This window comes from Mesitornis unicolor, unplaced genomic scaffold (assembly GCF_000695765.1).
Source record: "Mesitornis unicolor isolate BGI_N332 unplaced genomic scaffold, ASM69576v1 scaffold9745, whole genome shotgun sequence".
Taxonomy (NCBI): domain Eukaryota; kingdom Metazoa; phylum Chordata; class Aves; order Mesitornithiformes; family Mesitornithidae; genus Mesitornis; species Mesitornis unicolor.
Genome location: NW_010183463.1, coordinates 5,245 through 32,392, shown reverse-complemented (window position 1 = coordinate 32,392; position 27,148 = coordinate 5,245). Strand labels below are relative to the sequence as shown.

General features: G+C 36.7%; 1 protein-coding gene across 4 annotated transcripts; it reads right to left on the bottom strand.

The window, feature by feature from the left end:
• MAK (male germ cell-associated kinase) lies at nt 1–27,148 on the bottom strand. 4 transcript variants are annotated; one of them, XM_010184147.1, is made up of 14 exons: nt 26,798–27,148; nt 24,994–25,048; nt 23,964–24,085; nt 22,856–22,935; nt 21,008–21,140; nt 20,745–20,916; nt 16,269–16,436; nt 14,183–14,509; nt 12,885–13,051; nt 12,249–12,379; nt 9,981–10,112; nt 7,808–7,882; nt 4,960–5,088; nt 15–166 (listed from the first exon to the last, which is right to left on the bottom strand). In XM_010184147.1, the coding sequence occupies exons 1-14, from the start codon at nt 26,896–26,898 to the stop codon at nt 15–17; spliced, it is 1,944 nt and encodes a 647-aa protein (XP_010182449.1). In that variant the 5' UTR covers nt 26,899–27,148. The 4 variants fall into 4 exon arrangements, with proteins under 4 accessions (XP_010182450.1, XP_010182452.1, XP_010182449.1 ...); XM_010184148.1 differs by lacking the exon at nt 7,808–7,882 and having other exon boundaries at nt 1–166; nt 12,885–13,075; XM_010184150.1 differs by lacking the exon at nt 7,808–7,882 and having other exon boundaries at nt 1–166.

Genomic DNA, 27,148 nt, shown 5'->3' with positions numbered 1-27,148 from the left:
CAGGATGGCATTTTCTATCTGTTTCCTCCATATTTGGCCACCCAGTCTGTTCTTCCATGTACTGGCTGAATTTGTGGGCGAGTTAAGATATTCGTGTTTTTTGCTGCTGAATTGAAAGTTGGTCCCGGTAACTGAGCACGGGCAGCTTTGGTTTTCCAGGAATAATCTGAAAGGAACAAGAACTCAGAATTAATTATGACTCAAAAGCTCTTTCAGTCCTTTACAGATAAAAGGAGAGCTTGATGATGACTTGCAATACTCAAGGATATTAACACAGCAGGATGCTTTGGTCTGATATGCTGACTCTGCTTGTTTCCAGATGAGGCTAATGTTTCCTATAGTTAGTATATCTTACTAGTAATTCTCATCTTCTGGATACTTGTTTTGCAACAATCACTTGAGAAAACATAAAGACTGAAATTCAATGGAAAAACTGATACGTGTGTCTGCAACTTTGTGTCTTCTATTACAGAACTCCTACAGAATGGAAGTTTTATTTCCTCTTTCTCTCAAATATTTGAAAAAGCCTATAATTATAATATTGATAAACTTACTAAGACCCAAACAGCCTAGACTGAAGCACAACTTCTGGAGACTCTCTTTTTCCTTTTGAATTTGTAACTTGTATTCCCCTCCTGCTTATCAGAGAAGTCCTGGTTCTCTGGTACCTAGGGCCAAGGCCTCTTCATCTCCATTTCCTGTTTCTCTGTTGATTTCATAGGATCTATTCCAAGTCACATAATAGTTTGGGTTGGAAGGGACCTTTAAAGGTCATCTAGTCCAACCCCTTGCAGTGAACAGTGACATCTTTAGCTAGATCAGGTTGCTCAGAGCTCCGTCCAACCTGGCCTTGGGGCTTCTACCACCTGTCTGGGCAACCTGTTTCAGTGTTTCTCCACCCTCATAGGAAAAAGTTTCTTCCTTATATCTAGTCTAAATCTACCCTCTTTTAGTTTAAAACCATTACCCCTTGCCCTATCACAACATGCCCTATTAAGAAGTCTGTCCTCATCTTTCTTTAAGTCCTCCTTAGGTACTGAAAGGTTGCTATAAGGTCTCCCCAGAGCCTTCTCTTCTCTGGGCTGAACAGCCTCAACTCTCTCAGCCTTTCCTCACAGCAGAGGTGTTCCATCCCCATGATCATCTTCATGATCCACTCCAAAAGATTAATGTCTCTCCTGTACTGAGGACTCCAGAGCTGGATGCAGTGCTCCAGATGGGGTCTCACCACAGCAGAGTAGAGGAGGAGAATCACCTCCCTTGACCTGCTGGATACACTTTTTTTGATGCAGCCCAGGGTATGGTTGGCTTTCTGGGCTGCAAGTCCGAATTGCTGGCTTATGTCCAGCTTCTCATCCACCAGTACTCCCAAGTCCTTCTCCACAGGGCTGCTCTCAATCCCTTCATCCCCCAGCCTGTATTGATACTGGGGGTTGCCGTGACCCAGGTGCAGGACCTTGCACTTGGGCTTGTTGAACCTCATGAGATTCTTCTTGAACTTGTCCAGGTCCTGCTGGATGGCATCCTATCCCTCTGGCACGTCAACCGGACCACTCAGCTTGGTGACATCCGCAAACTTGCTGAGGGTGCACTCGATCCTACTATGTCATTGATGAAGATATCATTGGGTTCCGCACCCTTCCTGGCCCTTAAATTGGCATCCACCTGGTCCCATGCATTGGGAGTAGTGCACTACTGCATTCCCAGCCTTCCTACTCACATTTCCTGTGTGTATTTCAAATGGTCACTGCATCCTCAGGCTTCATGTGGTTAAAGTAATTGCCCTGTTGCAGGGGCTGACATACTTTTCTTCATGTTCATCACCAATTCTGCCATTTTCCCAAGCCTTTAAAGTCAGTCATTTGGGATCTTTCTTATCCAGACTTCTGCTATACCTTACTATTGCTTCCTTAGCATTCCTAAATTATATCCTGTGCCTTCCATTTCTAGTTTCATAGTTTTACTTTCCTTTTATAAGGTATTAATGTTACTTAAAAAAAATAACATTTTATGGATAAAATATACACTTTATTTTTTTTTTGTGCCTATGTATCCTTTGATCTGTTATGGAAAACCACCTATTTTTGGTGGTTCAACAGTGGGTTGATCCCATTAAGGTACAGGTGAAGATCAAGACATCTTAAAAAGGAGGAATCTCAAGAAACTGAAACTCGGGGGTCAGATCTCCACCTCATATACGCTCTGCTTTTTTATTGTAGTCTGGAAATATGTATCTTTCATTATTAAGTACAACTCCAGCCTACCCTGTCATGGTAATGAAGGTCACTTTTCGTGGGTATCAGCATTGCATTTTCCTCAGAGAAACTGATCTTTCATACTGTGAGAGACTGAAAGAGTTAATGATGTCTCAAACATGGTGGCAAGGCAGGTTCTGCATAACAAAAAACAGGTGTTGCAAGTTCTGCTCAGCAAGGAGAAGTGCTGGAAGCAGAGGCCTCTGCCTGTCCAAGGATGCCCAGTTCTACATTGCCAGGCAATACCATATATAGCCAGAGGTTATACAGAGTTAATCAGGGGAAGGGGCTCATGACCACCACCTCCCCCCCAAGCACACATACCATGATCCCTGTGCAGTAGACTGTATAAAAAGCACTAACTCAGAGAGCCACGTGTGTGCCCACCATCAGAAGATCGCTGTCGCTTTCATCAAGGAATCATTCATTGCAGGATCCAAGGGTGGTAATATCCTTCCTTATCTCTTTCCTATCACACTTTTCTCTCTTCTTTTCCTCCTTCTTACAAAAGGTTTCCGCTAAGGACCCAAATTGCCAACCACTTTTACCTTTTCCAAGGTAAAATTGTTTACCTTTTCTAGGTTCAAATTGTTTATATTATAAATAAAATGTTTAATTGATCGCTTGGTGTTGCACCTTAATTTAGCCCAAGGAGATTTACAGAATCTTAGTCACTTTCCTCCTACCTCTGAGGCAGGATGCAACATATACTACATTAAATTATTTAAATTATGGCATTAAAAAAATACCTAGTAGAACAAATTAAGATAGCAAAAACAATTGAGTGTATAACTTATTCCAGTTTGGGTAATACAAAGTAAAGGGTCAGCAAAAATGTTAATGTTCAAATATGGACAGATAGGAGATAAAACCTGCCATTTGCTTCATCTTTATCTCTCTTGCCATGCAGGTCTGTAGAGTTTAGGCTAAATATGAGGGGTTTAAGCAATAGGATTCTTGCTCTTCTCTAGGACATGGAAGAGTTTCTTAATTGGCCTCCATCTGCCAGCCTTTCTGACTTTTTCTATGCATTTTCCATTTCTAATTACAGATTAGGAGTGAACTTATTTCCCTTTGGATCACCGCAAGTTATTCCTTTTCATTCCCACTATTCCCAGCAGTCTAGAGATAGTTGCAGATTTTGTCCTCCTGTGAACTTCTTGATCCACACACTGTGACAAATCAAAGCTCTCGCTGTTGTCTTTCAGCAGTGAGTTGAATAAAGTACAGCTCCAGCCTTCCCTGGTGGGTTTCTGATCAACTCAGACTCAGAACATGCATACATCTAAGCATATTTTATATATGCGTGCCATCTCCTTCCTTCCCTCCCTCTCCTTCTTCTTCTCAGAAGTCACTTGCAAGTTCCTAAGGAGAGGAGGTAACTCAAAAGAGCAAGTCAGCAAAAAGACAACACTATTAAGCAGGACCACATCAGATTGGTCTGCCATAGGCACTTTAAGTTAAACAATTCACAATTTGTTTAGGGCCTTGCTGTTTCCTCTGAAGTAACTAGAGAAGTGTCCTGTTGGGTTTCGGACAATGGCTCTAAATCTTCACTCATAAACTAGTTTATCCTGCGACCTGAGCACTTCTGTTCATCTTTTCTGAATTGGAAACATACCCACAAAGAAGGTGCTCAGAATGTCATCAATACCGCACAGGATCCAAGGTAACAGTGACATTCAGAACAGATTTCACATTGTTTTGAAGTAACGAATGGAACATTTAATGTTTCAATGTATGGGTTAATGTAATGTACAGCTACATAATTACTGTATAATAACTATTAAGAACTGGTCATTTGCATTCTGTTGTTTAGCTTTTACCTTTTTTAATGTTGCACCATTGAAAGTTTGACTTCACAGAAGTGCTCTCTTGTGATATTTCATGGGTGCAAGAGTAGTGTCATCCCAGTATTCACAGATTTACATAGCCAACATAGTGACAGGAAGACACAGTAACAACCTACCTTACATGACCACTGCAGAAACCACAGGTCAACTAGACAGGGCCAGTAAATAAGAGCGCAAATAATTTTAATTTACTGTTTATACCATAACTGTAACATTATTTGCAAATTTACTAAGTCATCTGATGAAGGTCTTTACCTTTTCTAAAATTGTTGAGGCCACTATAAGCATGGATCAGCATAATTCAATTGCATTAAGTGACATTAATCTGAGTAAAGACCCACACAAGACAGCCCCTACCTACATGAAAGTCAGTCAAGAAAATTTCTCATAATTCACTCAAATATAAGGCTTTTTATATAAAACTTGAATTTATCTATTTTGTATACTTACTAGTTGATGAATGTACAAATTTGTACTAGCTACATAAATCATGGATTTATATTTGTGTACAATTTACATGACCATTTAATATAGAGTTGTGGAGTTATGTATTTTTACAATCCTGTTAGCCCTCCACCACTAATGAACAGTAGTGTAGCAAATAGTCCAAATCTTCTAGAATTACAAAACATTTGCAACTTTTTCTTTTACCTAACAAATAATAGGAGCAATAGCTTCTCTAGGTATCAGGACTGCCTGTAGACACATACAATCAATTCACTTACGTTAAGAACCATTCACACCCAAGAAGTTTATTTACAAAACTTGAGGGCTAATAAATCTTTTAGGAAGCACATGCAATGAACATTTCTCTTCGTCTCAGATACGTATGGTAAAAGGAAGTTTCTTACCTGATACAGGTGCACCAAGAGGAGCTAGCTGTATCCGTTGTCCAGCTGATCCAACTTCTTTTTTATGAAAGGAAGGGATATATCCTCCTGATGGGTTGTAACCAGCACCACTCACAAAGCCAGGATTTCCTGTTAACATTACAGATTTTTAGTAAAAAAAAAAAATTAAACCTTGTAAACTTTTTATAGTCACTTCAAAATATATTTGCAGTACCACAAGAATACCAAGTATGAGTGCTCTTTAAAAATTCTCTAGTGCTTGTCTGCTGAAAAAAAGTTCATATTCATTCTTTGCTCTATATATTAGTTGGACCCTTTACAGCACCTAACAATCACCAAGTTGCAGATCCAGTACATCTGATTAGCAATTCAACAGAAATAAAGACAACCGAGCAGGATGAACATTTCATTAGTTAGACCACATAGACAGGTTTACACTGAGTTTTAGAGAAAGGTAGGATCTTAACTTTTACCTTACTTTTTACAGCTACTTGCTCTACTAGAAGCTTGTTTAGGCACTTCAGTATTTGACAACTAGCAGTCAACAGTGTTCTTGTGCTCAATGTGTTCGGCCTAAATCTATCTAAAATAACAGAACTGAACTTTTCTTGTGTGGAAGTGGTTCACTGCTTGAAGTTGATTTTGCCAGTTCCCCAGTTAAAGGCTTGCTATAAAAGGCAATTACACTCTTTCTTTAAACCCGGTTATAATTTTATTGTACCTAGTTTTGGTCCATATCTTTCTTTAAAGCAGTGCTACCTTGGGAAGGCTGACATAACCATCCTCATTTGGAAGCTAAGGAAAAGCTGTGCATTTACACACAAAATTAGTACTGAAATTACTGCCCAATGGCAGAGGGATATGTTACAATAGTTAAAACTCTCTGCTCCAAGAGAATTTCTTACCTCTTCCATGTCTGTCATCACTTGGGACAGTGTTAAGACTGTGCTGGCACAATGTCCAGAGAGAAAAGCTTTCTCTGGTGTTGTGGTTTTGTATTCAGTAGTATTAAATTTGTGTACTACAAGGCCATACATAGTAGTTTTAATTTGACTTTTGTGAAGTGTGAGCATTTTAATAATATTAGCATGGTTTCAATGGTAGCTGCAGTAAAACACGCAGTACCTGATTTGACAGTTTTTGTGTCTCCTAAATCTCTGGCCTCAGTGCAATCCCAAAATGTTCCTCTTCACACAAACACTCCCGGTCCTCTGTGACAATTTCAAAGCTCAGAGCAGTGGTTCTATAAGCTGCAAAACTGGTCATCTACAAACACACATAAGTATCCCCAGCTAATTACAGTTGTGTTGGGTCACTGCATACGTCCTTGTTCAGGAGCACTAAACAAAAAGCATTCAGCTAACTCAGCTTTGCTAGTCTCCCCAAACTGCCTCTTATATCAGTCCCCCAAATGAGTCTCCATGTGGCTTCCCTGTGTCCAGTTGACGCCAGTCTCCAGCACAGTAAAGAATGATGCAAAAGTCCTGGTAAAAAATACAACTTTATTAAAGTATTCTAATAAAATTTCACTTTCTTGTAGTCTTTAAGTTGTTCTTCCTTTTCAGGAATTTGCCTGAAAAATAAAAGTGACACAGTTTTAGCGGTTCATTCACCTGCCTGTGCACATACACACACACACATTCTCCTATTCCCCCACTTCCTAATTATTTCACTGGGAGTGGTTCATAGCTCTGACAGCTCAGTAGCATTCCTTAAAATTCTGAGCTCTGAAAATAAGAACATGACAGGCCTCAATTCATAGAACCTCAAAAAAACCTACTTTTGTCTGCTTCTTATCTACAGTTCAGCAGAGCTGCCTATCTGTCAAAAATTGCTCAACCATTTTTTGGTTCTCCTTACCTCTTAATGTCCAATGTCCCTTATGAATCCTTCTGCAGGAAATGGGAGAATGCAGCCAGGAGGAACAGTCTGAGTGAAACAGAGGTCTGGGGGTGTGATCTTTTGTTGGATGAGAACAAAAGGAGGAGAAAAAAAAAGTTCAATATAAAATAACAGAATAACTACAAATAAAAATAAATGCTATTGAAAAACACCGTTCCTTACCTCTGACCACTGCTGTACAAAAGAAGGGGTTCTTGCTACAGAAGCGTTCATCCATCAAGCATCCAGAAGGTCTGGTGGAAGGTGCATAGGCAAGCACTCATGGCCATGATTTTAGCAAGTATAAGCATGGCCCAGGCTGTATCCTCTCTCTCAAACAACACATACCTGATTCTTCATAAGGGATGAAATAACTGAATCATTTGAGATGAGTAATGAGTTCAAAACACCCCTTGAATAGTTGCAATGAGACATATCACACCGGCCATACACACCAAAGGGGCCAGAAACTGGGGGAAGTGAGATATTCCAGCAGTTTACAACACTCACAGTGAACAGTGTGTTTAGACAAACTAGGCTGCCTGGAAAGCTGAATTCCCACCCTCTTACACTAAGGTAACTCCACCAAAATCTATGCAATTGCAGCGCTGTAGAATCAGTGTAACAAAGAATCAGAATGCAGTCTATGGAGCAAGTCCTGAGTGCTGCTATGAACAAGTAGTCCTTCAAGAGAGACTTCTTTAGGATCACTTCTTCAGCATTGTGCAGTGACATGCTGTGGATTATTATTAGGGTAATAAAATAGTCTATGTCTTTTAAAGCACAGTAAGTGCCAAAAGTCCAGAAGAAGTCAAAATGAAGAGAGCAAGGTTTGACAAAACATATTACAACTGAAAATGAAGTATATGATCATATGGAATATGCATAGTAAGTGCATTTTTACAAGCAAATCTAAGACATAAATATGAAATGTGCAAAGAACTAGGCTATAATTGCTATAAATTACCTTTTGGATCCTCTAATTTGTCATTCAACCTTTCTTTGCATGATAGCTTTTCAATAGGTATAATTAAGTTCTCATCTGTAGACAAGGAAAATGAAAGGAAGAAAAGGATGGAAAGACAGAACTTTAGAAAAAGTATATGAAGAAGCAGCTACACGATGTAAAAGAAATGAGGGAAAACAAAGCAAGAAAGAATAAATATCTGATATTTTGGTACCTATAATGTCTCATTGCTATATTTTCCCAAGCAGGAAATGTTACTCTATTATTTTATAAGGTCCTTCCAATAATAGAATAAAAATGTGATTTCCCAACAGTGCAATCACATTCCAGTCACTCAAATATGTAAATCACAAGTTTAAGCACTCAGGCATATGTGCAAAGTTGACTGATCATAACCTTATAATTCTTAATAAATAAACATCTGTAACTATTATGACCTTAGGGCACTTTTGTGGATGAGGAAAAAAAAAAGCACTCAAATAAATTAAATGTAGTTATTTAAACAATAAACAGTACAGTGTTGTACACTAACAGAACTGGTTGTTCCAGGTTCCATGTGATCCTTCTTTACTGACTGCTACTAAAGAGACACTCTTAGGATTCACACCTTAGAAAACAAATTATGGAAAATATTATAAATATCAACTTTCAATTCTGTCAGTATGAAAAAAGAAAACAAACATAATATACATGTGTTGTATTTCTGTGAGCAGTGCTCCAGCTATCCTGGTTTCATGTCTGTCTGTCTGTCTTAAATATTATTGTCTCCCCAGTATATGTAACATCACATGCAATTTAAGATACTGATGGAAATAATACCAAGTATTTTCAAACATATACAATAAATAGCTTCAGATTTTTCTTTTTCTTTAAACTTTTGATAGATACCCAAAGTAAGGCAGTAAGACAAAAGCTGGATTTTTACCATTAGCATTCATCTTAGTTTTATTTTCAGTGCAATTCAGTAGGTATATGCATAGCTTATTGATACATACTTTTGGAAACAGCTCTTTGCCTTTTTTTGTGCCTAATTCCCTTGCAAGACTATTTTATGAATATATTAATTGATTCTGAGATACCCAGACACTATCTTTCAGAAAACAAAAAGGTACATAGGATGATTGCTTAAAAAAGTCTGTTCTATTCCATCAAAATTCTGGTAGGTGCTGTTATTTTTCCATTTCCTAAAATCTGTCATGTAATTTTAGATGAACAATGTACAGCTTACCTGACTTTCAGAGGGAAAAATCAGGCTTGTTGATACTGCAGAATGGCTACTAAAGTTCTATTAAAAAGAGGTGCAGCATCTGCATGTAAACAGGCCTTCTAAAGCTTTCTCTACAAGCACGTAAGGCTAGGTGGTTTATTTGCATTAAAGTATTTGCAAATATTTGCTAGCTGGACAATGGCTACGAAGTTGTTAACAAGGTAACCTCCCGTATCAGAGTGAATGGGCTGTGCGCTTCAAGTGTAGGGCCTAGTGGTCAGAAGACAGATTTTAGTTGAGTCTGATGCTTTCCTCAGTGAAATCTTAGATAAGCCATTTAACTAGTCTTAGTTGGTTGGACTTGATGATCTTAAAGGTCTTTTCCAACCAAAACTATTCTATGATTAGTCTTCACTCTATAAAATGCTGATAATAGTGTTTTTCACAAAATGTAGTACCAAAAGGCACCTTACTGCAAGTTCCTTGCTGAAAATAAGGGGACAGGCTAGCAGAGGACAAGGCTAGTAGATTGTTAAAAGATATGTTTAGAATATTAGGCAGTAATTTTATTACATGAGCATGGCACTCACCATCTTGTTTTTGTATGTAAGACCGCTGTTTGATAGTGTTCCACGGTACACTAATAAGGCAGTAATGAAGTCAAACTATTTGCTTAAATTAACACAGTAAAATAGTGGTCTAAGAGGATTATGGACAAAGTTTATATTGACAGAACTTTGTAACAGGGGCAGGTCTATACTTAATTTATGCTCTGAAAGTAAAATAAATAGTTTACATATGAAGAAGTTGTTACTTTAAGAGTTTGTCAAACAATTAAAAAAAAAGTTAGCCTACAAGCTGACAACAGAAGGTAAACCAGATGGTCTTAACTAAATTAATTAAATAAAATATAATAAGATAAAATATGATAAGATATAATGTGACCACTTTTAGTTACACTCTCACCTGTAGTATTTCTGTTGAAATTCACTCCTCCTCCAGTATGTGCCAGCGGTTTAGAAAACAACTGGTTGTTCCAGGTTCCATGTGATCCTTCTTTACTGACTGCTACTAAAGAGACACTCTTAGGATTCACACCTTAGAAAACAAATTATGGAAAATATTATAAATATCAACTTTCAAACATAATTCAACCAATGAGAAATGGACATTTCTAGAACAGTAAAACAACACTGAATTATTTGTGGTATAATGTAAACATCATTAATGTAAAAGAACAATGTCCATTGATTAGGTTAGATTTTTCAGCCAAATCATGGATACTAGACACACTGATTTAAGAACAATTCTCTTCATGCTTTCAAGAGAACTCTAAAAAGCCTTTTTAGTACAGTTACCTGGTTTCTATAAAACCATAATCTCATTACTGATATTTTTTACTCTCAAACAATTAACACAAATTAAATATACCTATACAAATTGGGTTCTCAAGGCTGAAAAGAAACTATTTCTTCAAGTTGTAAGTTAAAAAGGAAGACAAAGAGGTTTTTGTTACTTCGGCATGTTATGAACATTACAAGCATTAATGGGATTACACAGCATGAAAACAGCTCCCAGATCTATAACAGATCTAGATCTACAGAACTAAAGTAATCTAGATAAATAACAAATATGCTTCTTGGAGCTATTATTCTCTTAAGTGCTGAAATTACTTTAAACATCAATGTTTTTCTCACTGAAAACTCTACTAAAAACAGAGAGACATTAGAAGCATACTTACAAAAAAGTAAGAAATACAGCTGAACTTTCCGTTTGTGTTATCTTTAGATAGGAAAGCTCCCCCTAAACTGTTAAGTCTCTGGGCATCCTATTTAACATTCAATAGGTTATTTCCTATTCAGAAGTCATTTGTAACAAAAAACCATGCCTGACAATCAGGAATTCCTCTGTAAGCCACCTAAATTCTCATATGTGGATTACAGTAGAAATCGTGATACACTTACTATAATTGTACAAACCATCATGGTAATAAAGAAAAAATACTAAGTGAAACACCAAGGAGATAATTTGATTCTAGAATACATTCAGAATACTAACTGAGGAAACATTCCCTTTTCTTTCTTCTCCTTCTCATTCTTATTGCTAGCAATTACATAATTTAATGTTATTTTCCTGGTAAAATCACCCAGATTTAGACTAAGGTATCTATTTAAACCAGGATGACTGCTCTGGAAAGGGAAGTGAGTGTGTGAATCCCCACTAGTGCGAGCGGCTGAACACTTTTGCTAAACACTTCATACCAAGAAGGGTAACTGTGCTTATTAGAACTTCAAGTTCAAAAAAACCCAAACCTCCTGACACTGCAAAACTAAGAAGTATGCACTACACACACACACACACACACACACACACACACACACACACACGGGTAGTTTCTTTAGTCCTGCTTATGGGTCAATCAGGATATATTCCTAGGAATCCAAGAGATGTTGGATTCATATTCAAGGGAGGTGATTCTGCCCCTCTACTCTGCTCTCATGAGACCCCACCTGGAGTACTGTGTCCAGTTCTGGGGCCCCCAATATAAGAAGGACATGAAGCTCTTGGAGTGGGTCCAGAGGAGGGCCACAAAGATGATCAGAGGCCTGAAGCACCTCCCCTATGAGGATCGACTGAGTGAGTTGGAGCTGTTCAGCCTGGAGAAGGCTCCAGGCGGACCTTATTGCAGTCTTCCAGTTCCTGAAGGGGTCCTACAGGAAAGCTGGGAAGGGGCTTTTTACAAGGGCAGGTAGCAATAGAACGAGGGGAATGGCTTTAAACTGGAAGAGGGTAGATTTAGACTAGATATTAGGAAGAAATTCTTTACTGTGAGGGTGCCCAGGGATGTTGTGGATGCCCCCTCCCTGGAAGTGTTCAAGGCCAGGTTGGACAGGGCTTTGGACAACCTGGTCTAGTGGGAGGTTGGTCCCTTCCAACCCAAACCATTCTAAGATTCTATATTACTGAAGGTTTTATGTGTTATTGGTCATAAGAGGGCCTGCAAACTTTTACAGTGTGCAAGCAGTGTTGAGCTCCCTTCCATGTGTACATAGCCAGGAACTTCTGCATCAATAGTGATGAGATATGTTCTGGGAAAGGCATTTAGTCCAAAACTTGAAAATCTAGCCTGGTATGAAAAGCGAAATGATCCAGTGTGAAATCTAAAGTTTAAATGTAGTGTATGTAGATTGTTCATGGCTTGTATTTTCCATATGTATTGACTTTTACCCTTACCAGGTAGGTATCTTGATTGTCTCAGATAGTACTGTTTTGCTGATGTATTTGATCTTCCAGAATCATTTCTCATCAGAACCTTATTTTCCCCTCCTGGCTGGATACAGCATGAAGCTTTTGGTTCTGGTACACTGAAAAATCAGAATGTTCAAGCAATGTGACCAACAACTCCAGCTCCAAATATCACAAGCAGACCTAGCATGGAGTACAGGCTTTTATTCCCGCAAAGTACCAACCAAATCTCATACCTCACGAGAGTTTAACCTGGGACTTTGAAGAAAAAATGGTATCTAACACTACAGAATAAAAGCAAGTGTGGATAACTGTGGCAGAACTTAGCACCAAACTTAACTGACAAAGGAAATGAAGTTAGTATACCTGATTTTAGTAAAACACAGTTTCTCAATAACACGACAAACATCTAAACCATACAGTGCCTGAAAACAAATATGATTCAGTTTGGATATTACTGGTGCTATATCAACACCTCACCCAAAGCTGGTCTGCTTATATAGCTCTTTGGATTCTTGCAGACTTTTGGTGACTTAAATTTTAGCAGATTTGTCTTAATCAAATTAAGGAAACTGTTTACTAAAAAAAAAAAAAAAAGTGATTTTTTATAATTATAGGACTTACCTAAAAAGATATTCCTTGTTTTTCTTTTCTTTTAACAGTGCAATGCTAGGCTTCTTTGAACATGACATTCCAAATTCAGTGTCATCCAAGTCATCCCAGCTATCCACAGTCTTTACCAAAGTCTGACCCCATCGTCTTCTGCAGCTTTTAGGACCTACTGCACCATTCTGAGGGCCACTAGCTACTTGTTTCTATATTAAATAGGGAAAAAAAAGCTTCAATTAAGTTCTAAAATGTTGTATTTTGTATTTAGTTCACTTCCTGACTACCACTAAAGACCTTAGAGGGAATTTTTCCCATTGTGATGTGTATTTTGGTCATAGTAGAATGATTTTAAGCATAAAACATAACAATCACGCTGGTAGGTATTTTGAGTGTAGCTCTTTTGGACTGTCATCTTTAAATTGATCAAATCTATCAGAAGTAGTGATGTTCTATCTATGTTAATGTTCTGTCTGTAGATAGAACACTATCAATATCACTCAGTTCAGTGCTCAGCCTCTATTACTGGTACCTTGCTGAACTCATGCTCTCAACTGTCAAGAAGTAGGACAAGGTAGCACAGAACAGTCACAGCAGTAATGTTTGGGATTTATCAGTGCCAATTGCCATGGCCCCAAAGTAAATACAGCAAATAACATAAGTTATTCAGGACTTTCCTTAACATTCTCTCCCAAAGAAACTTATATTTTAAAGCTGTCCTTTCATCTGACCATAGTTTGCTTTCCAGTATTTTCTGAATACCTGTGATTTTTAACATACTTTATATTGTAGTTTAGTGGGTATAAGTGGAAAGCAGAGCTTTAAACCAAAGTTTAATATTCATCTTACTAAAAATCTTACAAGCTTAGGAGTTGGATGAAGCGTCGAGTTCCATATGATTACAAGTGTTGCTCATACTGCAGCTATCTGCTAGTAGCCAATGGGTGGTAGTCAGAGAACGATAGTCATAAACAAGACTGAGCTTTCTCAGGTGTTTTCCTACTTGAGGCAAGTGAAGTTTTCCCTTTCCACTTCTCTACTGTGTACTAACAATATCTTTGTGAACTGTTTCTCAAAGGTCAATAAAAGACAGCTGTCGCAACTATATTACTGCGTAAACATGTCAGTAAAGGTTATTAGAAATGAACATTCATTGCTGTTACAAGCAATCTACAACTCTGATTTGCTGTACAGTTTCAGTAAGTGGCCAGTTATATCATTTATTAGTCTCTATCTGTATGTCCTCTAATAAAAAGTATGATAAATTTCAAGAACTTTTAATAAAACCACTTAAGTCTTTATTGAAGACAACTTACTGGTGATGAGTTTTTATTGATAGTTGGAAAAAATGGTTGTGCCTCTGGCTGCTGCTGTTTAGGTGCTTGCTGGTTAGCTGTATTCTGAGGCAACTGAATTTGCTGAAGAGGCTGGTGGTTAACCTTTGCCAGGGGTTGTGGCTGTGGCTGTGTTTTGTCAGGAACATCGGGTGAAGACAAAGGTTCTGGATTGGATATAGCTTCCAGTTTAGGTAAAGTTGGCTTTGGCTCTGTTGGCTGAACTGATTTAATAGGAGTCTGCTTCTCCAGATACTGTGGGGGCGGTCCTAAAACTTGGCCAACTTGAAAGTAAGGATACTTCAAAGCCTGGAGAAGAAGATATAACATACTAATTTTACTTCAAAAAGTTGACTTTGGTAATCTGATCAAGGATCTAAGCAGGTTTTTGAAGCATTTGAGCAAGCTCTACATAATGAATGCAAGATGGATGGATGTGATCATATGTAAACAGTGTGTATTGATAATCGTCAGTTCTGTATTTTGAACTCTTCCCATAATATAATTTAGTAAGATGGATCCACTTGTACATGCTACAGCAGTCATGACCTTTCTTTCCCTCCTTTACTTCTAGGTTTCACAGAGCCTGTGTTTTGAAGTGTGTTTTACATTCAACACCATTCTACATTCATGTAGTAACAGACTTTAATCTTAAAACAGGTAGTCTCCACTACCTTTACCACAAGCTTTATTACTTTTCCTCTGCTAACTATGTTTTGGCAACTTGATGAACAGAGCTTTTTGAAATTTAAGAAACAAAACAAAAATCAGAAATGTGATGATTGCTATTTAATATTGAAGTATGGGTTTTACAATTAGAGGATGTCAATGATCAAAGTTTCTCCTTCATTTTCTTATCACCAGCTTTCCCTATTTTTATTTTGCTTTGAAGCTGTGCCTTCATGGTGTTTGTTAGGAAACTACAGCATCTGTCTTCAGGCAGATGTGTATTTCATTCTTTTTCTCTGACCTCTTCATGTCCACAGCTAGATGCACAGCACAGACATACCTTACTAACACAGCTCTTCCTATGTTAAAACAACACACTCTGCTACTCCTTCTGGGTAGGATTCTACTCTTTGTTAGTTCTGAGAGAGATGTTTTGCCTCAGTTGCACTTGAGAATTGCTGCCTTTGTAGACATTTCCATGTATGAGCATTAAACTGTCCCTTTTGAATGTGGATTACACAACTGCTGCAGCTGCTTTCTTGAGAACTCACTTGGGCAAAAGCTGGTTATTTGCTTTCATAAAGCACCATGCAGTATTCTGTGTAGAGATATATAGCACCAAACTACAGTTAGATGTCAATGACTGTAACAATAGATGTGCTTAATAAAGTGGAGAGAAATGGTTGCTCTGCTTGGTACCATCTGCTTAACCACTTCTGAATCACTTCCATTACATCCACCTAGGTTAACTTGCAGTATGTCTTTTTTCTTTCCCAATTGTATTCCCCTTTTATACCTTATAAATAGGATTGCATTAGGTATGAATACAGAAAAAAAATCAGTAGAATGTAACCATCTTTCATACTTGAAATATGTTTTTAAAAATTAACTTGGAGAAACAATGTGACTTTTGTGACCCATTGGTATGTTCTTCACAAAGCTCTTTCCTTATCACTTAGTACAGTTTATTTCCTATCTCCAAGTAAAAATAATCCTTAGCTCTTCCATACTGCACTTCATCTGCAGCTTCACAAAAAGCAAAGCTCAATTTTCTCCCTTTGTACAGATGGGGGAGGAAAAAGAAGGCAGCAGAAGTGCCTTACAGTTACAATTCAGGAAACTTGCAGCTCAGATTTTTCTCTGTCCTCTATAGATGAAGTTTTAGAATATGCCAATACAGAAGACAGGATTGCAGAAATAACTAAAGAGTTTATGATGTCTGCTGAGCCAGGTTTTGAAATTTCTCCTCTCACTACTCAATCTCATTCCAACCAAACTGTTCTAAATGAGACTTTTCTCTGGCCATCAGTATTATGACAATCAATTGGTTTCTGTATCTACAATTTTTTAACAATGCACAAAAATTCAGTCTTATATTTAATAATTCATGTGCTCAGACCTGACTTGCTGTAGGTCTCTTCTTTGGATTCCAGTTCAGCATATCACTCATAAGCTGTATTGCTTCATTGCTGGCATTCGGGATGAGAGTTTTCAGGCTTATAGGGACACACTGTGGGAAACGAAAATTCATGGCAGAAGCAAGGTGGTATCCTTCTGGCCAGTCACTCTGTTTCAAAGGAAGAAAAAAAAATAGCACCAAAAAAAGAACAAAAGCTATGTATCTTTGAGGCATTAGTTTAAAAAAAATTTAATTTTATGATTTTATGCAGCTCGAGTCACACTTGGTCTGCGTAGTTCCTTCCTGTGGAGTGGATAACAGGCATTCCTATTTTCTGTTAGAATTGTTACACCACCAGCGAATGCAGCACCAGTCTCCAATGGCAGTCCTTCTCAAGCTCTCCTGTAGGTAAAGGTGGCACCATCATTGTGGATACCACACTTGGACATATTCTATCCGAAGGAGAAGAGACTGCAGCAGCACCAAACATCCCATCTACCACAGAAATGAGCTCAAACAGCTGACTTCAATGTATCTTCTTTATGGGCATACTAGAAGTGAGGCCCTGTCACCCAGCATACCATGGTTGCATAATCGTGATGCAGCGTATACAGTACACCACTGATTCCTCCATTAAGATAGTCAATGACTGAGTTACAACTAGATGCTACTGCAACAGGAAAAAGCCATGACCACCAGATGAAAACTTCTTTTTTTGAGCATTTAAATTCCACAAAGTAAACCCTGAAGTCCTTAGTTGCTTGATAACTGCACTGTCTGAATACAGAATCATAGGATTATCAAAGACCTCAAGACATTAGCTTGTCCATGCCCTTCCATCCTGATAGATATTAGTCTCAAAAAGCTTTCAGTTTCTGGCACTCCACAATCACTCTAAACAGTCTATTCCAGAGCTTAATTCTCCTCAAGATTATAAAAATGTAGGTTTCCCTTGCAGCAACAGAAGACCATTTTTGAGTGTGCAATTACCCATGGATATCAAGAAGGACTATTTCTTTCTTCTCTCTAGAGCAGCCTTTTTATATATTAGAAGGTGTATTTCTCCTCCTTTCTTCCAGTCTGCCTTTGTATAGGCTAAAGAAGCCTAAACAATTGAATTCCTGGGCCTAAGCTTCCTCTTCTCTGGACTCCAATTTTTTTCACTTGAAAGTCAAAACTTGTATCTGGACAAAATCTAGCAAGTGGAACAGGAAGATGTGTTAGCTGGATAGTTATCCCCAGATATTTATGTGGCTGACTATTCCTGCCTAAATACAGCACTCTACAGATTACTAAAGATGTTTTTTAACTACATATCTAATTTTATAAGAAAATCCAAATTTTAACCTTGTCTCCTAATATAGTCAGTCCTTCTCAGCCTGCTATCTGCCAACTTAAGTAAAATGTATTCCATCAGAAGGCCTGTAATACAATTTTAAAAGTTCATCATATACAGAACCACTCAAGAATCCTATTCAATCTTTCTTTCATTTTGAATATGAAACAGTAAAGCTTATTCTCTGAATAAATCTTTCCAAACAGGTATGCAGTTATGCAGTCTGTTTATGTAAATACGCTGTTGAGAACATTATGAGGAACAATATCAGAAGCCTTACTGAAGACAATGTATGATATTAGTTCTTCTCAGCTATCCACAAAGCTTGTTACTCTGCCACAGGAGTAAATTGGATTGATTTGATAGAATTTGGTCTTAAGGTATCATATTAGCTATTACTCATCTTTTTGTGTACATCAACAACTTAGTTTTAGCTCTGTTAACACAGTCTATGATTATGACAGAAGTCAAATACAATTATTAACCAAATCTAGTTTAAATAAGACTCAAGACTTCAAGGGACTTCCCAATCCACCTCAGAGAATAATCTGTTCATTTAAATTAAAGGAGGTAGACTCTTTCCTCCTCCACTGCATCTCCTTCCTTTACTGGAGTTGGTGATGTTCTGTTTGCCAGATATAGTGATAAAGGAACAATTTAAGAATGAAGTAACAAGGGCTGAGTGTTAAACTGGTGAAGTACAGGGATAGTACAAGTGCAAAAATAAAAAATACATTTCTATTGATAAAGAAAATATTAAACATTTGGAATTATTTAAAGTGCCATTGCCAACCTTCAGCTAAGGAAAATGCATTTCATTGAGCTCTCCTTTTCAGATCATCATCAGCTTTTTCATTAATTTGGCATACTCCTAGTGCACCATCACTGCTAGTGCTTCAATGGTGCAACTTACTGCTTTATTTATAAAGCAAATACAGGAACTTCATTTATAAAATAAAGTAAAATAGTTTCCTGTCACTATTTAAAAAACTCAAGCTCACAGAAGTCATTAGTATGGTATTCTAGGCTTAAACAAAGGAAAGCAAACTAGAATGAAGATAGCTTCTGGGCATAATTCCTGCAATTCCTCGTTGCAGGATAATATAATAAACAAAAATGTGTGTCTAAAAACCCCCACTATTAGTAAAACTATCTGCAAAACCAGACTATTAAAATAACTTACTATGTTTTCAGAATGCAGAACCATACTTCACTTGTAACAAATGCATCATTTTTTGTGATAATTCCTATCATATTATTTAAGTACTCTTTTTACACAGTGATCTCCCTGAAAAATGCCTTAGCATTGTTGTAAGGAGATAAAATCCCGAAGTCTGCCCAGCTTCCTGATCCTAGAGGGATGATTTACAGTGTCTGTAACCCTTAGGTCTTTTGCAGAGGCTACAGTTTCTCTGAAATACTCAGCTGGTAGTGCTTCTTGCTTTCCCAAGCAGTCAGCTTGCTAGTCAGGGAAAGACAAGTGTAAGCAGTCATGAGAGTTGGGCTTGTTCAGCGTGGAGAAGAGAGGGCTCCAGGGGAATGTTATTATAGCCTTTCAGTACCCAAAGGGTACCTACAAGAAAGTTGGGAGAGGGACTTTTTACAGAGACGTGTGGTGATAGGATGAAGGATAATGGCTTCAAACTGAAAGAGAGTAAAATTACATTAGATACTAGGAAGAAATTCTTTACTTAAGAGTAGTAAGACACTGGAACAGGCTGTCCAGAAAAGTTATGGATGCTCCCACTCTGGAAGTGTTCAAGGCCAGGTTGGATGGGGCTTTGAGCAGCCTGGTCTAGTGGGAGGTGTCCCTACCCATGAAAGGAGGTTAGATCAAATTATTTTTAAGGTCCCTTCCAACACAAACCATTCTATGATTTGCTTCTGTTCAAGTACTTATAAGGTTAGAGAAAAACCACAGTAGTCAGCTGAGCACTGCTCTGGTACTACACACAGTGAAAATCTCTCTCTGATCTCGCTGCACTTCCAGAACTTGTTTATGTTGTATATTGAAAATGTTCCAGAAGCTAGTATGTTGCTCTCTTTCACAGATATTAATATACATCAAAATGTTCTTCTTACTATCCTAGACTTGAGCTGCTTAAGAAACTTAACATCTGTGTTTGAAAACTCAAATCTTAAAATACTACTCATATTACACATAATTTCTCATGCCCAGTTGTCATAGCAAGCACTGTCTTACACATTATAGCAGTTTTCACTTAGTCCTCTAGACTCAGTTTTCACTTTCACAACATACCATCTACAGCTCTCCACCTCTGACCTTTTAACTCTGCTCTGTCATGAGTCTGCACCTGTTTCTCTTGGATGTTTTCCCACCACTTCAAGCCCTGCACGTTACTTGCTAAGCTGAATCTAGTTCTGTTTTCTGATCCTCACTTCTCTATTGATAACAGCTTCTTTACTGGACAAGAATTATGCTTTATTTTATATAAGTAAAACACCAATGAAATGGATGTTTTTCTCTCCCATCCTTAGGTTTTCCAGATTTAGAGGCTCTGTGTTCAGTCAGTTATTTCACAAAGTTCTGTTTGCACCCCTAAAGTACTAATATACATCTGCCATCTCTTACCATATTCTTCAAAAAAGTATTTATATTATTTGGTGTCTTTTCAGTTTATTTGAAATTTTGAAGGCAGTTATTATTTTTTTGCACGTTCATATATCCATTTGCTAAAACAACTTTTTAACTGAAGTAAATATCATTGCATACATTTTCATATGCACTACCCAAACCTTCCTTGTAATTTTGAATAGTATTTAGTCCTTCCAGAAAATAACTGAAACTAATTGTTTCCTCACTAAAATATTGCATATTTTTCTCCATTACTTTTTATTGCTAATAATATTTTATGAGAGATCTGTGTTTGAGATCAAATGTTTCCTTTATGCTTTAAAAAGAAGAAAAGCATATTTTGTTTTATTTATGGTGTCTTCGACAAGCTCCAATTTCTAGGTGCCAGCCTAGAATTATGCATTCAGGAAAGGAAAGCAAAACATCTGTGGCAAAAGGAAATCCTGGGAGACTTCTGATTTTCTTTCCAACATGCATAATTGTATAATAATTGTATTTAACTTTTAAAAATACTATTGTGTGATTTTTTTTCTATAAGTCTTACCTTCTTCGGAGTCCCTAATACTTGGCAAATTTTGAAGATTTCATCTACTTCACTTGTGCCTGGGAAAAGAGGCCTTAGTGTGTACAACTCGGCCATTATGCTGCCAACTGCCCACATATCAATAGGTGAGCTATAAATAGATGACCTTAGCAAAACTTCAGGAGCACGGTACCTATGGGAATGGAAAGAAATAACAGATAAATTAAAATTTTAAGAGAAAGATAATGAGTTCAGATAATGTATTTACTTCTTAATATACTTACCACCTGGTAGAAACATAATCTGTATAAGGTGGCTGAGATCTTAATTCTCTAGCCAAACCAAAATCAGCTATTTTCACAAGTTCTGGTCCAATACAGAGAAGGTTTTCAGGCTTCATATCTCTATGAAAAAACCCTATAGAAGATCAGACAGAAAAGAAGGGCAAATTATTGTGTCATCACCTCTTAAACAGCAACCTTTTCATAGAGTAATCCAAAATTTACTTTGAGATGTTTTGGAAGAATATAGTTTGGGGTTTTTTTTTCCTTTTTTTAAGTTCAAAGTAAATGAATGGTAACACTCTCTGCAACAAGCACACACATTTTCCCACCAGTGATTATTACACCAAGTGTTCTTAAATTAACAAATGTAAACTGTCATTAACACAGTAAAGATAACAAATTGGCTATTGCAGCAATATCAAGTATCAAACCAGCTTCAGAATGAAAACTTTTGTGAAAACTACAGCTGATTTGCCAGTTTTGGATAATGGAAAAATCGAGCTTCTGACACTGCTACTTCGTTTACAAAATTCCTGACAACAATTTGCAGACACAGACAGATACCAAAATTCTGTTCAGGAATGCTAATACTAGTAATGCAGGCACATAAAGTTTTTTTAATGCTTGCTATTGGCTTGAGCACCTATATACCTGAATAGACCGCTAAGCAAATAAATTCTGCTGTTTAACTGGTACACGCAATTTATTATAATATAAATCAGTTTGACTGAAATTCACTTGCTACAATAAAGCATTCAATTTCTGCATGCAGAAACTAACAACCACTGTAAGAATTTGGCTGAAATTATTACAGTGAAATGTAAATTATCCAATTTATCATACCTGTCATTCCCAAACACTTATGGAAAAGGGTATTATAATAATCAGAGAACAGTATATGATTGTGATCATAAAGACACAAAATGACTATTTCTAGGTATTTGATAATACTGTACAGAACTAATTATTTATTTTAATTCATCAACAGGCCTTGCCAGAGTACATGAAAGTCAATCACAGATCACTGGAAATATTGTTTCTAATTTCATTTTCAGCTAATATTTTATTGCCTTTGGAAAGTTTGAGGGATAGGAAAGTTTGATATGAAGGACAAGTACAAAGTAAAGTACAGAATAAAGTACAGTAAGAAAAGAAACTGACAGTAAATGACTACCTTTTTTAATGCAAAGGAGCTTAATACAAGTATTTCAGAATGCAGTTTGTAGACAGATATTAAACCTGAGAATTAAAAGTTTTGTAAATGCTGTGAAATTTTTTTGTTTAGTGAGCACATAGCACCTCTTATTTGGACTGTGCTTGTGATTGCTGGAAAGTCCCATCTCTTAAAATATTTAAATCCAGGTTGTATTTGATAAGGAGACTGTTTGAATTTCTTAGTGAACAAGTTCTTTTCATGTTTTTTTAGATGTAGGTTATTATATTAAATATAATACAGTATATCAAGATAGAAGAACCTACCACCTGTGAAGTATCATATCAAAGCTCCTTAAATAGATCACTTTGAGGAAACAGAAATGCATAGTATAGCACAGCATACAAGTTTCTTTAGTTTGTTTATTCATCTGGTAACTAAGGTAGAAAAATTACTGAACAATGTATGAAAAATATCCAGTGCTTTCAAAAAGAAAGAGGAATATCTAATTATAGAAAAACATGGTGTAACTTCAGATATCATTTAAAAATGTACCATACTTGAAGCAGTTAAGAATAATTTTTATTAGAGATAATTAATAGCCTTTGCTAGATATTTTTTATTTGTGTTGTTACTGTGCATTATCTTCTCTTCTAAAAAAGTGGAACAAAGTTAAACTCTAGTATGAAACCTACCGTGTTTATGGATAAAAGCTAGCCCTTGTAATATCTGATACATCATGTTTCTGATGACTGACTCAGGAAACAACTTGTTTCTGTGAAGAAACAGATTAACAACTTCACATAATTTAAAAAAAAAAAGTATTTTCAGAACACATGTATTTCTTCATTTTGCACAACACATCATGAACAGATGAAAACAGACCCACCAATTCTTGTGCACAAAGTAAGACAGATGCAACTAGCTCTCATTTCAAAGCTCACTTGCTGCCAGGCCTTAATTTCACTCTAAGTGCTGCAGAGGGACTTCACTGAAAAGAGGTTCACTATCTCTTCTGTAGAAGCTGGTTGGCCAGTAGCTTGTTTGAACATGGAATGCACGGTACCGTAGCAAGGAAGAGACCACACAGCATAGCACTGTGGTAGGTGCATTACCCAGTGGTAGCCTTAAGGAAACCTTTATCGAGAGCAACACCTCTCAACTGCATGGTAACATTGTGCTAATATTGCTAGCAGCTATCTCAGGATGCTAACCTAAGAGCTTTGCACCTTAGGAGTTAAAGGTGCATGACAATGTCTGAAGGAAACACGCATTAAAGGCAAAAGAATTCAGCGAAGAAAACTATTATTGAAAAGGCATGTCCTGTTCCAAAGTCCACCTTGCAAGCCCTGCTATGTACTGTTTGTCCATGATTCCAACATCACACAGTCCATATATAGATTTTTCTTATGTGTGTGCATGCATGTACACGCAGATGACCATCCCCACCTTAAGCCAAATCCATGAACAAAAGCAGAATGAACAGTGTTTATCCAATCCATCATACATTAAAGTGAGGGCTAATAAAGAGAAAAAAAAGGATTTGGAGTTTCTCATGGCTCTACACACCAAAGACATGCAAACTATCATGTTAACAACTGAATAAGATGTTATTTCCAATAACATTGGAAATACTGCAATGCAGAATTCTACCCTCAGATAAGCAGGTGCAGCAAGTCCTGTTCACATCAGTGGGGCTGCAAGAAGAGCCAAAACCAGAAATTCCAATGTATTCTTCAAGATAGCATAAGAATCATTAAATAAAGCATGATAGCACACTGTTGTTCTTTGGAAAAGACATACCTGTCCTTCATTAATTGATAGAGATTTTCCTTCATGTATTCAAATACAAAGTAAAGGTGGTCATTTTCTCGAATGACTTCTTTCAATTTTATTACATTGGCATGATTCAGCTTCTTCAGAGACTGTAATAGAGCAAACTATGGCTTCAGACAACTCAACAGTGGCTTTGATTCCTTATCAGAACTAAATTTTCACCATGTAAAAGTTCCTAGCATTGAATTCACAAAACACATCCATCTGATAGTCTGTATTCATCTTGTAATCTCTGTTTCAAAAAATACTAACTAGCATTTTCAATTAATTTCAAAATAAAAGCAGCAACAATATTAATAGTAGTTTAAAACTTCTATTTCTAGGGATTACATCATAGTTGTGATGATTAGAGGTAAAGATTAACACAGAAACCTAATTCTCTACAATGAAAGGCAGTTCTGAAGCTGAAACAGCTCTTGCTCACAGTACTGAATAACAAAAAGCAGCAATATTTTTATTGTGAAATTTTCTTGAAGAAGAATTCTCTTACAGTTGTTTTTGGAGATACTGATTATGTACAATCACCAATAAGTTAAACCTAAGTTATGGATATCCATCTCCTTGTTAACGAGTTTTGTATACACAGAGAATAAGATGGCCAAAACATGGGATGACTTGGAATTTAAGATGAGGATTTAACGTGTTTTTCTATCATTTGGCTAGCCAGAACTCCCAGTGCTTTCTACAAACACCCTAAATACAAAATGCCTGGTAAAACTCAGAAACACGTACACACACAAAATCAATTTCTTTATCGTCTCTCAAAGACAAGAGGCCTGGCTATAAGACATGGCCACTGTTTGAGAATAGTGGGATATTTCACAAAGCAGCAGGAGCTCTGGGAGTGCCAGCAGCCCATGATTTTGTGGAATCTGTCACCTCCCATTTAAAGAGTTCACAGAGTTTCGCCTTATGCTTAGACATTGTAGATGCCCTTTTCCTTCACGTAAACCTAACCAGACACTTATTTTTAAATGCAGTATGTTCACCACTTTACCTTCACTTCTCTCAAATTCATACATTCATCCCATGAATAGAACTTTCTTTTCATTCTGAAATAAAAGTCCATGACAAAGTATTTTCAGTGAACAGTACAGAACGCTTTTAGAACAAAATAATCTAAACATGTTATTTTCCAAGTGTAGCATTAGCCATATTTTGAACTCAATTTAAAGCATTTTAGAATATACATCAGCAACATAATTAAAAACAAACTCTTAGAATTGCTAGATATTTAAATGTTTGATGATTAATCATTGCAAACATAGTTTTAGAGGAGCAGTTAGCCAGAGAGACCATGATACTCCGAGATATTTATAAAAACATCAGGAAAACAAAATCCCTTTGTATCATTTGAATTGTGCTCTTAATAAAAAGGAAAGCAACAGTGACACTGCACAGAAAACACAAGTATTTCAGACTAGAAAAATCACCTCTTTGTGCCCAAGTTGCACATTCTGGGAAAACAAGGAACTTACATTTTTGAAATCTGCAAAGTATCTTGACTGCTTAACATTATAATTGACCCTCTGACTTGATCAGTCATTTTTACAAACCTGTGCAAAGGTGTCAAACGCCAAATAAAAAATGGTTTCATTTTCTCAAGGAATACTCATGCATACCTACAATACCGTCTAAACTAATCGTTACACAATAACAGTGCAATACATATATTAAGTCTTGCATAGATGCAAATGTGGATATTCGGTGTTGCTTAGACCCTGGGATGGGATTGTGAATGTGCAGTTATTTGACGTATTTCTGTAAAGTTATAGCACCTAGAGTGAAGAGATTTAAACCCATGATTTTAATTTAAAATAAACATATCTTTAACCAAATCTGTCCCCCCTCAAATCCCAAACTTAAAAATCACACAAAAGTATTCCAAATCCTGAAATCATGAGAATGAAAAACACTTCTCACAAAATGTTGTTCCTTTTGCCTAAAAATAATTAAAATAAATTGCAGGGGTTTTTTTAAGCTTAGATCAATGTCATTAACTTAGGTAACATCACTAGCAGTATATGGAGAAACCTAGAATTCTCAGAAATCATTAAAACAAAAGTCAGTCACTTATACCACAATTATCTTTCTGCAGTAAACCCGTAAATGGAGAAAAAATAAATCTCAGCAACATACAACTTCAGTTATTTCACACTTTACATCCTGCTTGCAATTCTGTAGGAATACAAGGGAAACTTCCTCACTCCTCTAGTACAATTTTTGTTGTTTTGTAATAATCTTTTTAGGCAAGTATGACAATGCTGATTATTGCACAAAGCACAACATTATTAGATACAAAGAGACAGCCTTTATTTACCTGATCAGATCATTACACAATATTTATAATTGTAGCAATATCTGAAACCTAATGCAGTACCTAAAAAGACTGGGGGGGCAGATGGGAAGGTATTTCGAATCTACCCATTAAGATGGGTAGTCTTACAATTTATATAAATAAACAAACTCCTTAATTAATCAACTGCACATTCAGTTTGGCTTTTCCTTTGGCATTAGCCTAACAACATTTTTCGAAGGAAGCATGTTCAAACTGAACAAAAGCAGCATGCAATTTTATAAGCCAAGATAAATCAGTAACTTACACAAACTCATGTGTCTCACTATTGATCTGCTAGCTGGAAGTCTAATCCACAATCACTTTGTTAAGAATCTTAATTTTAAAAAATAATTTTGTTATGTTAATTTCCTTAAATATGGACAATTTTATTCTGTTCTACACAGACAACAATAAAGTTAAAAGTGAATTGCAGATATCTTTAGTGAATATAGATGTTACATACCTTTTGATAGCCACGAGTTCTCCTGACTCATTGCTCTTCCCCATTAACACACTGCCATAGGTGCCGTCACCTAGTTGTTTCATGATTGTGTAACGGTTCATCTTTTTTTTAAGACCCAGATAGCCAAAAGCTTATAAATTTCTAAATGTCTTCTGTCTTATTAAATGATTCTAAGCTCTTTGATTTTATTAGAGAAATCTTCTTCCAGACTGTTTTATGCTGGCAAATATCTTCTCATAGCGGAACAGGATATTCACTAGTCTCCAAATTACAGCTACTTTGAGATCCAGATATAAAGTATAAGAGACAGAAGAACATGGTCATTCTCGCATAGATCCTTAAAAAAACAAA